Here is a 13,728-nt window from a genome sequence, read left to right on the forward strand (position 1 = left end):
AACATATTCATAGAACACACAAATGTTGTGTTTGGGTTTAGCTGAAGATTAACAAGAGACTAAACTGAATGATAAAAAGCATTATAATAATCATCAGGAAGTAAAATATATAGAAGTAATGAGTCCATATAAATTCATTAGCCTCAACACACAAAGAACATCCCGATATGACACTGTATAAAAACAACATTCACACCATCACTTTCCGTTCATAAGCCACATTCAAATATAGGCATTTGTAAGGGCGAGTCCAGTGTCACTCATTTATTCAAAGTCTGTCAGTCTTACATTTGCTCAATGGAAACATTAGTAGCTTCATTGAGTAAAAACTGGTCTACGAGGTATTCGGTTCACCCGGTAAGTGTTGAGTCCCGGAGAGTCGAACCCCGGTGACAAGCCTTTCTTGTTGAACGGGTAGAAGTTGAAGAGCTGTCTGTCCTGCGCCTCCAGCGACACCGAGGCGCTGTTGACCTTCAGTTTGCAGGGGTACTGGCCCTCAAACACAACCTTGAACACTCTCTCTTGGAGGAAGTCCAGACGGATGGTCCGGTATTTGGCCGGCACGGCACTGTCCACCTGCGGGCCAAACTGCTGCATGACCAGCACCCCGTCCGAATCCGCCTTGATTTGGTAGAACGTCATGTTCCTGTAAGTGAAAAAACCCAAGTATGGAGTCGGGTTGGGCGGCGGCCTGAGCGTGCGGCGAGCTTCCCTGAAGGCCGCCTCCACGGCGGGGATGATGCGGCTGTAGGCCTCGCGCACCACGTCCTGGTCCTTCGGCCGCACCCCGGCCATCAGGACCACAAGGCCCAGCTTGAGGCGCGGGACCAGAGAGAGGGTGGCGGCATAGCCGTCCATATCCCCGTCCTTCCTCAGCACGTCGTAGCCCAGCTGCTCGTTGATCTCCCAGGGCGTGCCGGTGGCATTGGCGAAGTAGCCACTGTGGCAGCGGAACATGGGGGTCAACATAGTCTTGAGGGACTCCTGCTGGAGCAGGGGTTTGCTGTAGGCCCCCAGGAGAGCCATGGTCAGTTTGGCCATGTCGACAGCCGTGGAGTACATCTGCCCCGCGGGCCGGTACCAGCCCAGGTTGTAGAGGGGAGCCGGTTGTCCGCTGCTGTACACCCCCGTGGCCATCTTGCGCTGAACGGCCGGCGTGATGTCAAAACCCGTCTCCTCCATTCCCAGACGGCGCAGAACGTTCTCTGCCACCCAGCTCTCGTAGTCCGAGCCCGTCACCGCCGGGGCCAAAACGTTGGCCAACAGGGAAAAGGCCACATTGCTGTAGTGACATCTGAGGGAGGAGAATAAGAATCGTTATCACAGCTGAGTGACGGTGGGTTTGATAAAAGGACTGAGAAACCTGTGCTGATTATTAGTCATACCAAACACCACAAGCACACTGAAGTGGCCTGCTTCTGAAGGAGGTTGCAAGGTGTCAATCATGGACAAACTCTGCCGCCAAACATGGCTGTTACAGGTAACACATTGTCTGGTTCATAATTCATATTGCCACCTTAGCCACAAGTATAAATGTTCGATCACATAGACCAGAACATACTCTGGGAAAACAATGTGATAGGTGGGCCTACATATATAACAATATACTGAACTGCCTTAACCACTAAAACCTCCATCTGCTACAATCTGCTATTTTCAGCAAAAGTTTTCTCCACAATACGGATGTTTGTATGAAAATGTGAAGTGTTTGTAATAATGGCTGTATTACAGATTGAGATTGGTTCCCAGATGACATTCGAGTAAATATATGGCTGTATTTTATGACACATTCTCTTCTCTATTTACATACATTGCCCGCATTAGTCTGTTCAAGAAATGATTTATAGCATGTTAACGTTGTCAGAGACAGATGAACTGAAATTAATTCAGTTAATAAATAAACCAGGGGCTAATAAACTGTGCTAATAATCAGGTACACTATCGCCTCAGCTGATATGTTTCTGTACCCTTTGAAACAGTAGTATGACTGAATCATAAATCCATGTTATTGCTCGCTGTGTGTGAACTACAGTGTATCTGTTTTGATAACAAACTGTATGATTGTTAACAATGTGACCTTGCGTAGTATTTTATAGTAATCTTTATAATATCTGGGATTTATATTAGCGCTTTTCGAAGTATAGCCTAATCAAAGATGCTTTACATGTGTGAAGAAATTAAAAAAGCAATAAAACATTCAAAGTGAGTTAAAACAAAGTCAACTCGGGAAGGCTGTCCTGCACAGGTGGGCTTTCCGGGGCGGTTTGGAAGGTATAGCGAGGGAGGAGCTTTTAGGCTGTGTTTCACAACATCAACTTATAATCCATACTATCCTAATGCACTTCACTCTGCATGATCTGTGGTTTGAGGAGTGACACATACATACAAATGTATCCATCTTTAGCTATAACTTTTAACCAAAATGTTACATTTTCCCAAATACATTTGAACCCAAACGTTACATTTTCCCATGTTATTATGGACCATTAATAGTTAGGTGTATGATGACATGTGTATGTCACGATTAATAGTTATTTTGTTGAGGAGGATGAGGCATTGAGGCTGCACAACTCTTAGCCTCGATGCAAACATGTATTAATCCATTAAGGTCAACATTTAAAAAAATGTCTTCTGATTCATGACAGTTTTCATAAAAACCTATATGTATCAGTGGTGCTCAAACTATTTAATGTGAAGGAACACCAAAACTTAAATGTAATTTGGCACGACCCCAATCTGAAAATATGTTGTTCCAGGGACCCCCCCCAAGAAGCAAATATTTGAGCTAAAAATGTTAGTTCTGAAAGAATACATATTCAAAGTTTTGCGCCCACATTTTCATGATGTAAAATAAATAGCAGATCTACAAGCTCGTATAGATCCTGTTTGCGGCCATCATGTATGTATATATTTCTCAGCGTACACGTCCCAGAAATGTTTTTTTAATTTTTTATATTGTAGTTGTATATAAATATTTAATATGAATAATGAAATAATAAAAAAGAATGTGCACAATTAACTTATATTATATTGAATTGATATAGTATGTTCTCTGGCCACGTGTCAGTATTGGGTAATTATCCACCCCAGAAAAGTACAATAAACAAAGCACACATGTGTGCATTAAGTTTCTGTTAAAAAAAATTCATCGTGGTGATATAAGAACTGTGTGTCCTCATCCTTCCCAACATAATCTCTGCTGTGGTCAGCACCTCATCAACACAGGTGTGCGCTCCCTCCTTTGTGTTTGCCTGACAAATACTTAATTTAACATACAGTTTTTCAACTTTCAACCTCAATGTCCCTTTTTTGGTAAAACATTCCAAAGATTACAAAAGACCCAGAGAAAATCTACAAGCTCACAATTAACTTGTTGCAATGTGTCACATTGCTAGCTTGTAGATCTGCTCTCAACATTATCAGTCAATAATGTTGGCAAAATATTCAAAATTTCATCATGCTTCATGTAGCATGTGACATGTCAAACTATGGGGTTTTCATGATGCTGAATCCATTCCAAGCCTTAGTTTTGCAAATAAACACTCATTGGGCTAAAAACGGCCAATACCGTCATCACAAATTGATCAGCACAAGTGGGCATGGCCGTTTTAAGCCCAATGAGTGTTTTTTTTTTGCAAAACTAATGCTTGGAATGGATTCAGCATCATGAAAACACATCACATGCTAGATAAAGCATAATGAAATTTTGAATATTTTGCCTTCTATAGGTTGTTAATGTATGGTCAGATATTATGCCAATTATGAAAATTGCATACATATGCAAGTTAGCATCCGGCAGTTTCTACATGCTGGGGACCCATACTAAACATTTCTAATATAAAATGTTGGTGTACTCAACATGTCCGGGATCACTTTTTGGCTACTAGGCTTAGGCATTAAGTGGTTTAAAGTATTTTTTAAATGACGAGTCTTACTTGGTGCCTGGATCTGCAACAAGGACATCATCCTGCAACAAGTCCAGGGCTGCCTGCGTATCTCCATCCCAAAGGAGACTGGTGGCCCTTAGTCTTCTGGGTAACCCTGAAAAAAAAACATTCCACTTTAGTAGTACAACTATAGCAAACTGACCTCATCCTGTGGGGAAGAAATGTCTTAATTAAAAATTAATATTCATATTCTTGAGGGGAAAAAAAGAGAGAAAAAATAAGTTCTTATATGTAGTCAATGGACATGTTAGAGGTGACTGAGCCTGGGCCGTGGCTCAGCCGGTAGTCCGAGTCTGGCAGTGTTCGACTTACTGCATGTCACTCCCCCATCTCCTTCCCCCATTTCCTGTCAGCCTACTGTCTGTCCCTCTATAAAAGATATAAAATAAAGGCGAAAGCAGCAAAAAAATAAGAGGTGGCTGGCCAAATATAGGCCTACTTAATGTACACTTTATCATACATAATCATAAAAGAAGAAACAAGTCAAGGGCTAGCTGCTTTGTATCCACACTTTTCCTGGGCTGTGTGTGCTCCACTTCCTGTCGATTTGATCCAATGAAAGCCAATGAAACTGGTCAGATGACCAATGACAGTGGCGGAGACTCCGGGGGTGCCTGGTAGCTGAAACACCCACGGTTAAAATAATAAGCCAATATGCACCCACCGTCCCACGTATTATGAAGACTGAATTTCGCCTCCCCCTGCTCAAAATGTCACGTAGTCACACACTTTTACGGGGGCGCTTGGGCAAGAGGTGTTGGGCCGCCCAACGTGGGCATTCAAATGCTAATAAGGTGGCTTTTGTTCTGTTGCCCTCACTTTGAGCACTCACGATCATTATTGAAACATGACGCCCCTGACCAATGATATCCAATGAAATCAACAGGAACTGGAGCACACACAGCCCAGGAAGAGTGTGGATACATTTGGCCTAGGGCACACAGCTGCTGATTCCCTCAACATGAAATCATCAGAGCCATTCTGGATGCAAAAGCGAAAACCTACGGTTTTTTGACCCCCAGGGCCCAGGGGTTAACTGGGGACAGGGAGGAACTCCTTATATGGTCAGCACACTCTATAGTAGGGATGATTATAACAACAAAACAAAAAAATAAGTGATATTTGAATTAAGTTAAATCACTGAATATACCTTTAAAAAGAATACCTCCACTGTCTTTGAGTTCAGATTTCAAAGAGGGTAAAAGCCCTGCCCCTGCCTAGACTAGGTAACCTTGCATCACCTGACTCCGCCAGATGGGGCGGTATTGAGTTCACAACAAGTTCACAATTTTGTGAAACAAAATAATGTGAAGCAAGCCACTTATTCCTACTTGTTGCAGTGTCAGGTTCATGGCTGAGGGAAGTAGGGGTGCTGAAGGGGCTGAAGCACCCCCACCCCCATGCACAGCCCCCCCTCGAACAGGAGGGGGGGGGGGGGGGGGGGGGGGGGGGGAAGGAAATTAAAAGAAAATATATATATGAATAATAACAATGTCACGTTATTTATATATAAAAAAAGTGGACTGGTTGGAGGATAACATAAATTGTATTATTAAACTAGTAAAACTACACTACAGGTGTGATTATTTTTTTTATATATCATCGTCTCACGTCTCTGCTCTGCTGCTGACGCTATTTCCGGTTACCTTTACGCACAAATTTAAATTTCTCCGGCACCAGCAGCAGTGTTCAGCAGGGGACGAGTGCTAAAGTTGAAGAGGACATGTCGTGGAGGAGGAGGAGGAGGAGGAGGAGGACAATAATAATAACAACAGTAACAACAGCAGCAGCAGCAGCAGTGTTCAGCAGGGGACAACTCGGACGAATGCCACTGCTACTACCGTTGAAGTGGACGTTGTCGTGGAGTTGTTGTCGTCGGAGGAGGAGGTGGACAAAAACAACAACAGCAGCACCAGCAGCGGTGTTCATGCCATGATGAGGGGATTAACCACCCCGGAGCGCAAGAGCACATTTGGGGTTTAAGGTAAAGCATTTTCTATTTAACTATATTATTTCTCTAATAGTCACTATTACAGTGAGAAATAATATAGTATTTACTAATTACTATGGCCGCCGTGCCAACTGAACTGCTGAATGCTGCTGCAATTTAATGTTAGATATTAGATTCTGAGGGAGGGATCTATGATGAATGATGATGACCAATTGACCATACAACACCCGGGGGTCGCCGAGCCCAAGCGCGCTGTTGTATAATAGGCCTATAATTTATGTTTTGTTTTGATATCGGCGCCTTGCCAATGTCATGTGTAGCCTAAATAGGCCTATGCCTCTTTATAATGCGTTTTGTCAGTTTGTTCATATAACTTGCTTCAAGTTGCTTGCGTGTGGAGAGGGAAAGTAAAAGCCGCTTTTCCGTGTGAAAATCATAGAATGCTCGAAAATGTAAAGTACTTCTCAGGTTGGTACAAGCTTGGAGGACACCAACATGATACATACCCCGACATACTTCATTGTTCATTACCCCGACATACTTTGATGAAGTATGTCTACTTTGATGAAGTATGTCAGGGTATGTATGTATGTCAGTGTCCTCCAACAGCCAATAAGGGACCACCATTCTTGGTGACGTAACTAAGGTACCAAGGATGGTTTAAGGTCAATAACGCATCTAAAGGATTTAGAATAACAGAGAGCTCTAGGACTCAGGGCCGATTCATACTCCTATTTTAGAGCCGAATAAAAGTCGGTTCGGCGCTGTAGAGCCTACAATTTGACGTCATTTGAGGTTCGGGGGGGGGGCGGGTACCGTCCTAAAGTCGTCTCTTCGGTGCTACTGAAATTTTCTGACAAGCCGAAATCATTTTGGCACTACAGCGCCGAAACAGCGGTAAAATATGAGTATGAATCGGCCCTCAGAGCAGCAGTCGTACCCAGACAGACAGCAGGACTCAGCAGCAGTCATACCCAGACAGAGAGCTCTATAGGGACTCAGAGAAGCAGTCGTATAGGCAGAGAGCTCTAGGACTCAGAGCAGCAGTCATACCCAGACAGCAGAGAGCTCTAGGACTCAGAGCAGCAGTCATACCCAGACAGCAGAGAGCTCTAGGACTCAGAGCAGCAGTCATACCCAGACAGCAGAGAGCTCTAGGACTCAGAGCAGCAGTCATACCCAGACAGCAGAGAGCTCTAGGACTCAGAGCAGCAGTCATACCCAGACAGCAGAGAGCTAGGACTCAGAGCAGCAGTCATACCCAGACAGACAGCAGAGAGCTCTAGGACTCAGAGCAGCAGTCGTACCCAGACAGAGAGCTCTATAGGGACTCAGAGCAGCAGTCGTACGCAGACAGCAGCAGAGAGCTTTAGGAGCACACTTCATGGTGTCCTCTGCTTGCGCACAAGTAGGCCATACTGTACATGGCCTACTTGTGTGCAAGGTGCAAGTTGGCATCTCGAGAGAGTCCATTTCTAGTTTGGTTAGGACAAGACGACTAATTTGATCTTTTACGAGACCAATGTCAGTGGAAACCTTCCATCACCTCTAGAACTCTACGTAAGAAATAAGAATCGTGCCAACTTGGCTGACATAATCGTCTGAGTGGTTCCCTTCTCTCTATTGGTCCTACTGGCTAAGTGGTTCCCTTCTCTCTATTGGTCCTACTGGCTAAGTGGTTCCCTTCTCTCTATTGGTCCTACTGGCTAAGTGGTTCCCTTCCCTTTAAGCTGAACCTGTGACGTTGACTCTGAGGGTTGACTCTTCCGGTTCCATAACTCAGAGTTAAATGAATACTCAGGATGTCCTTACAAATGGCCACGGCCCACGCCACCCTCTAGGGTTTCTCCTGTCCTGACCACCTCTTTTAATCCTGCCAGTCCAGTCTGAGAGGCACACAGGCCAGAGGGATGATTAGCTTTATCTTTAGCCACAACAAGCCCTTTACTAATAATAGCTTATCTCTTTATTCATGTAAGCCGGGGTCAAGTAAAATGCTATACTGGGAGATGAGGAGCCATGTCCTTAACAGAGAGTGTAGTGGAGTGGAGTCAATACCTGGTTTGAGACCCCATTCACCTCATTCGCCATCACAGTGATAATAATCATATCAATAATAATTTTTGGTATGAAGTTGCACGGAAGAAGCACTCAGTGTATTCCATATCATTTTAATTACTGTTTTAATTCCCAGTCCCCCATCTTCACTGTAATATCCTCACCTGGCAATTAACAGAACAGGCTGGCCTTGCAAACAGTCTACTTAGAGTCACAGGAGCATTTGGCTCGATTTGTACACTCAGCGCTGTCTGTCTGGGGGATTTTACTGTGTTGGAATCATGTGACATAAAAAACATCATGTTTGGTATAATTCTTACCAGAGAGCTGACTGGCCATGCGGCGTAGGGTGAGGGATGGGAAACGGGCTGCGAGGGCCCTGGCAGAGATGGGTTCTGGGCCCTGGCTTCCCCCCAGTGGGTTCTTTATGGTAAAGTCTTGGGCATATTTCTCCAATGGGTCATCCAAGGACTGCACCTTTCCTTCCTCCCACAGTTTGTACAGCATCAGGGTTGGAAAGATCTTGGAGACGCTAGCAATCCTGCAGTTGGAGAGGATACAAATATGTGTCCTTAAGTAAGTAGCCTTGCCGAGCCATAGGGCCCCATGGCCCTGTTTCTGTAGTACACCCCCTGGACATGATGCTAGTATGTCGGAGGGACTTACTGTATATAGAAGACATTTGTAGAATCGTCCTCGAGTCTAAATGGATTAATATTTCACCAAAACCATGAGCAGGACTCCCACCACGGGACTCGGGCAATCAATTAATACCTTTGCAACAATTATATTAATGCCAAGTATTTCCTAGGCTACAGCTTTTATTAAAAGGGTTTAAACTAACCCTTTAATATGTTAAAAAGTAAAGAAAACCCCCCCAAAAAACCCAACATTACCCTCCAATTTTTATAGGCTTTATTTTCCATCAGGACAAAAGCCTCTTTGCCGTAATTAAATTGTTTGGCGTTAGATAATGTGTACAACTCGTTAGATAATGTGTACAACTCGGATTATGATACTCATTTTAATTAGATACTGATTTATCAGCATGCAACATCTCTACTGCCCCGCCGGAAATGTGACGCCTCAATTTGAGTAAGTGCTTCAGTCTGTGTAAGTGTGCGTGGTCATATGATCCACTATATGTAACTGTGCTAAATGACCAAGGCTTTGGTGTAGATGGCTGCAGTAATCCATGAGCTCAGCTCTGACTCCAGCTAAAGCCTTTTGTAAATAATAACATATCTGAACGTATAAGAATTAGGCGGCCAGCGACATTTGCCTGGATGTGTGGTACTATATTTGATTGTTTCATGGGTTCACTGATACAAGGCAGTGGATATACTGCAGCGAACTCCTAGCTGAGATTGTGTGTGTGCGTGTGCGTGTGTGTGTGTAACTGTCTGCCCTCTGTGTTTAATGATACGACCGACAGACAGACAGACAGACAGACAGCTCACCTGTACACAGTGTATTCATTGGGTGGAGGTGAAGAGGGATCACTTCCATTCCTCTTGCCAAAATGTCCATTCCACAGAACAGAATCATTCAGAACCACAATGGCAGATATTGCTGGTAGCTGGCGTTTGTCAATGCTTGTTCTCAAGAGGGCATCTACCTGTTGTGGAATATAAACAACATACAAAAGAAAGGAAACTATATGTAATTAATTATTATTTTTGTTATTAATGTATTCACTACTTTATTTTTGTTGTATTTTTATATTGTTATAATCAAAAATATTGAAAAACTTGAAAGTTTCAGACAATCTTTGAACAATTTAGAAAAACTATTTACATAAATGTTCTCTTCTGGGAGTACCTGGCACAAAATATGTTCAGATGGGTCCTTGCAGCCACACAATACATTAATTTAATTTGTTTAAAAAAAAAAAAAGTTTTACATTAAACCGTTTGAGAACCACTGACTGTTTTAGGAAACACTATTCCACGTACCTGTTCTAATGCCTCCTTCAGCGCACTGATGGGGTGCTGAATTCGCACAGGCTCGGGGAAGCGAGGGCACATTGGTTCCTGTTTCACCTCCTCTGTTACAGTCACTTCTGCAGGCAGATGGAACAGCACATGATTTACACTGTAAATCATTATCATATCAAATCAGTCATACAGGGTATATATCATACAGGCGTGGATAGTAACTACGTTAATTTACTTAAAGCTGCTATAAGCAAAGTAATATGTCAAAAACGTATTTTTTTTCAGACAGCCAGCAATGGATAGACTGCTCCCCCAAAAGAATTAGACTCTGTGACACATCTAGATGTTCCTAGAAGCTTTGCCATTGGTCGAAAAATAAATAAACCTGGTCACAATGATGATGTATCTCTGTCATCGTTTCAGCCAGAAGTGTCCTTTTTCAACCCCTCAAACGCTGAGGTTCCATAGCTTAGTGGTGAGATCACTGATCAGCAGTGTGTTTACAACCCCCAGTCTTACTTAGGTGCTTGTATGGTCAACCAGATTCACAGCTGTTCAACTATCCACAAATACTTTCTGTAGAATCTTCCCTCCAAGCATAGGTGTTATTTAATATTTAATGTCAAGCCCTTTACGGCTGCTCTCAATGGTCTTTGTCATCTTAAAATAATCCGTTCACCTAAATATCTAGCTTACTTAATTTATTCTCTATAGTTAACTTAATTATTATTACTCACTTCTACAGTATACAAAGTATAGTCAGTCAGTTGTCACTAAGTCCATTAAGAAACACTTTATTCTTCAGTTGTCATGTTATAACTTATTGGTTTGAATAGAATTTATTTGGTTACAGGAATACTTTTCATCTGTCATTTCATTCTTAGCATATTATAAGTCTAGGTTCTGTGTACATTATAAATAAATGTAAGGTTTAGTCTCGGATCACTCAAGTTGTGATTGTGAATCAGATATTTTCTGTGCAAGCAACTGTTCTGTCACTCTAGAATGACAGGCAGGCCTGCAGCTCTCTGGTTGGTCAGTAAGTTAGGTTTCCCTCGACCCAGACGACGAGAAACGTTTTTATTTAAGCAGTCATTTTCTGTTTAGTCAGTGTGATTTTTACCCCTCGTCATTTTGGATTTAGACTGGTTGGGCTATATCTCCAAATTGCATGTGACTTTTCCATGTATCTTTACCATTCTTTACCATTCTGTAATGCAGGGTTCCCCAATACATTTTCCTCAAGGGCCATATTTTGACTAGGGTACCAGGCTGGGGGCCGAGTCGGCACGCACGAGGTCAAGGTCTTGCCCTGAAAATGAATTTTCAGGGCAAGATCAGATTTGAAAAGGACCCCCAGTTTGACATGCAGAGGCTACTGACCCCCATTTAAAGCCATTTATATCTGGGGACCCCCCCCCCCCCATTTCTTTTGAAATTCCAGGGGCCACAAGGGGGCGCTCCGCTAACTGGAGAACCCTGCTGTAATGGTATATCTCGCTGGGAATCCCACCTTGATAGTTTGATAACGTTTCTGTCTCCGTTTATTTGCGCAATCTTTACCATTCAAACAGTAAATTCATTCAATCAATGACTAACCAATCAGGAAGTAGACAGGCAAAACGACCAATGACAAAGCTTCTAGGAAAATCTTTGAATGCAGATTACAGCCCCTAGATGTGTCACAGAGACTACATTTTTTGGGAGCGTTTTACTCATTGCTGGCTGGCTGAATAACAAACAATAAAAAGGGTCATTAAAATGTTGACATATTATTGCTTATGCTTATAGCAGCTTTAAGTACAATTTCAACCTTTTTTATATTTTCATGTCAGAAGAAAATGTTGTACGTACTTTTACTTCACTACACTTATTTGACAGACACTAGTTATTTTGCAGATCTACTACCTACATTGTATGAGAAACATGCATTTGTTAATAGACTATAATTCATTCATATATTAATTGGAGATACTATTACAATTGTCAATTTAGGCATTTACCAGACTCTTATCCAGAGCGACTTACAATAAGCAAGGTAAATACAACCGCATGCATAGAATGCAGAGAGACAGTGTAATGCAATAAACTAGGTTTGCAAGACCATGCATCTGTCTAAAATAAATATGCCATCTAAATTACAATACGATCGAGGCATCTCTTGGTCAGTTGCTACCGTAGCATCAATTGAGGCAGAAGGAAGGGGTACACGCACTACACGGGTACAGGGAGAGTGAAGTGCTATAGGGGGTGAGGGGGAGTCTGAGGAGATGAGTCTTGATATTACGGCAGAAAATTGGAAGTGAGTCTACTGACTGCAATGGCGAGCAAGAGAGTGGGACATTCATATAGCAGATGCCTAGGCCTTTCACTTCTACTTATTTTTTACTAGTTGCCTAGTTTACTAGTCGACTAGTTGTTTAACTAGGCCTACCTATTATGTATTTTTTTTATAATAGCTGTACAAAAACGGTGTACACTCGTGACTATAACTATAATCTATCTGATCTTGAGGCCTACAAAAACAGGGAGAGAGAAGGAAAAAAAAGTTTTTTTTCCCCCTTATCAACTAGTCAACTAGTACCAACAAGGTCGAATAGTGGATTTACTAGTCGACTAGTTGAGTAGTCGACTAGTTCCTTAAAGGTCTAGTGTCAGATATCTAGTTCCAGAATCTACAGTACAGTACTACCTGCTAATGCCTGCTCTAAAAGGAATGGTAATCCTCGCTGTGACAACGTCCAGCTTTGTGTAATCCCATCCCACTGCCACCCTGCAAACGAGCAATTACACTAAAGATGCTAAGGAAGCCAATGTCAAAAAGTGGTTCTTGTCAGCTTCAAAAAGGTAAACCCAAAGCCCTGAAATTCAGTGAGCTGGGGGAACAGTTTATGTGCTCCAGGTTTGTTACTGGGACCTCAGTAGTGTATGATTGCTTGTTTTAAAGGAACCCGCACAGGAGTTTAAGTCTGTGTGTGTGTGTGTGTGTGTGTGTGTGTGTGTGTGTGTGTGTGTGTGTGTGTGTGTGTGTGTGTGTGTGTGTGTGTGTGTGTGTGTGTGTGTTTACCTATCATCATCTTTGGCATGCGATACTGCCATATGAAGCAACCAGTCATGACCACAGAGATCAGAAAGAAGACCACCATACCCAACTTGGTCCATTTGACCTTCATCTTCCCACTTTGGACAATAGCAGGAGGCTACAAAGAAGGAGTGGATAACATTATAAATGAGAGCAATGAATCCACTATCTATAATTCACTGTCCATTTTCTTCATGGGCAGCCCCACGTTCACGAGTTTAGGTGTGTTTTTAAACTCAGAAGCTATCATATTTACACATTTCTCATTTACTAAAATATATATACATTTCATTCTGACTGCAAATTACAACATAAGAAAAAGCTTTCTCAAACTACTACCTCTTGAAATTCACTTTGAACCGAATTTACCACTAAAACGGACTCACCTGAGAGGGGGGAAAAGAAGAAAAATGCCTCACATCATCACCTGGTTCTTGAGTCACCAGTGCAAGAGTTGTCATTGGTGGAGTTCAGACTCCAGAGACGCTGTTCCTGAGCACTCAACTCCCCACCCACTCACTACCACCTACATGCATTTAATCCTAACCATGATCCCTGGCTTGCATCGGGATACGCGGGTGATTCCCTCCCCACAGGCGCCGTGACATCATAATCTCCTGAGACGGAAGGCTGCAAAGCGGCAGCAAGGAGGAGGGTGTCAGTGGGTAAGCCCTTATCCTGAGCAATCAAATCATTTCACATCAGCTGGGCACGCATATTCTTAGTGTACATATAGATTTATTTTATTTATTT

The 13,728-nt window shown here is 42.7% G+C and overlaps 1 protein-coding gene across 1 annotated transcript; it reads right to left on the reverse strand.

Moving 5' to 3' along the window:
• Positions 1-315: 315 nt before the first annotated feature.
• On the reverse strand, positions 316-13,066 carry lactbl1a (lactamase, beta-like 1a; the record flags this gene model as incomplete). Its single annotated transcript, XM_080762876.1, has 6 exons — positions 316-1,294; positions 3,936-4,041; positions 8,277-8,497; positions 9,417-9,574; positions 9,912-10,018; positions 12,961-13,066. The coding sequence occupies 6 exons, from the start codon at positions 13,064-13,066 to the stop codon at positions 316-318; spliced, it is 1,677 nt and encodes a 558-aa protein (XP_080619002.1).
• Between the last annotated feature and the right edge of the window lie 662 nt (positions 13,067-13,728).

This window comes from Protomyctophum bolini (assembly GCF_963924005.1).
Source record: "Protomyctophum bolini genome assembly, chromosome: 5".
Classification (NCBI taxonomy): domain Eukaryota; kingdom Metazoa; phylum Chordata; class Actinopteri; order Myctophiformes; family Myctophidae; genus Protomyctophum; species Protomyctophum bolini.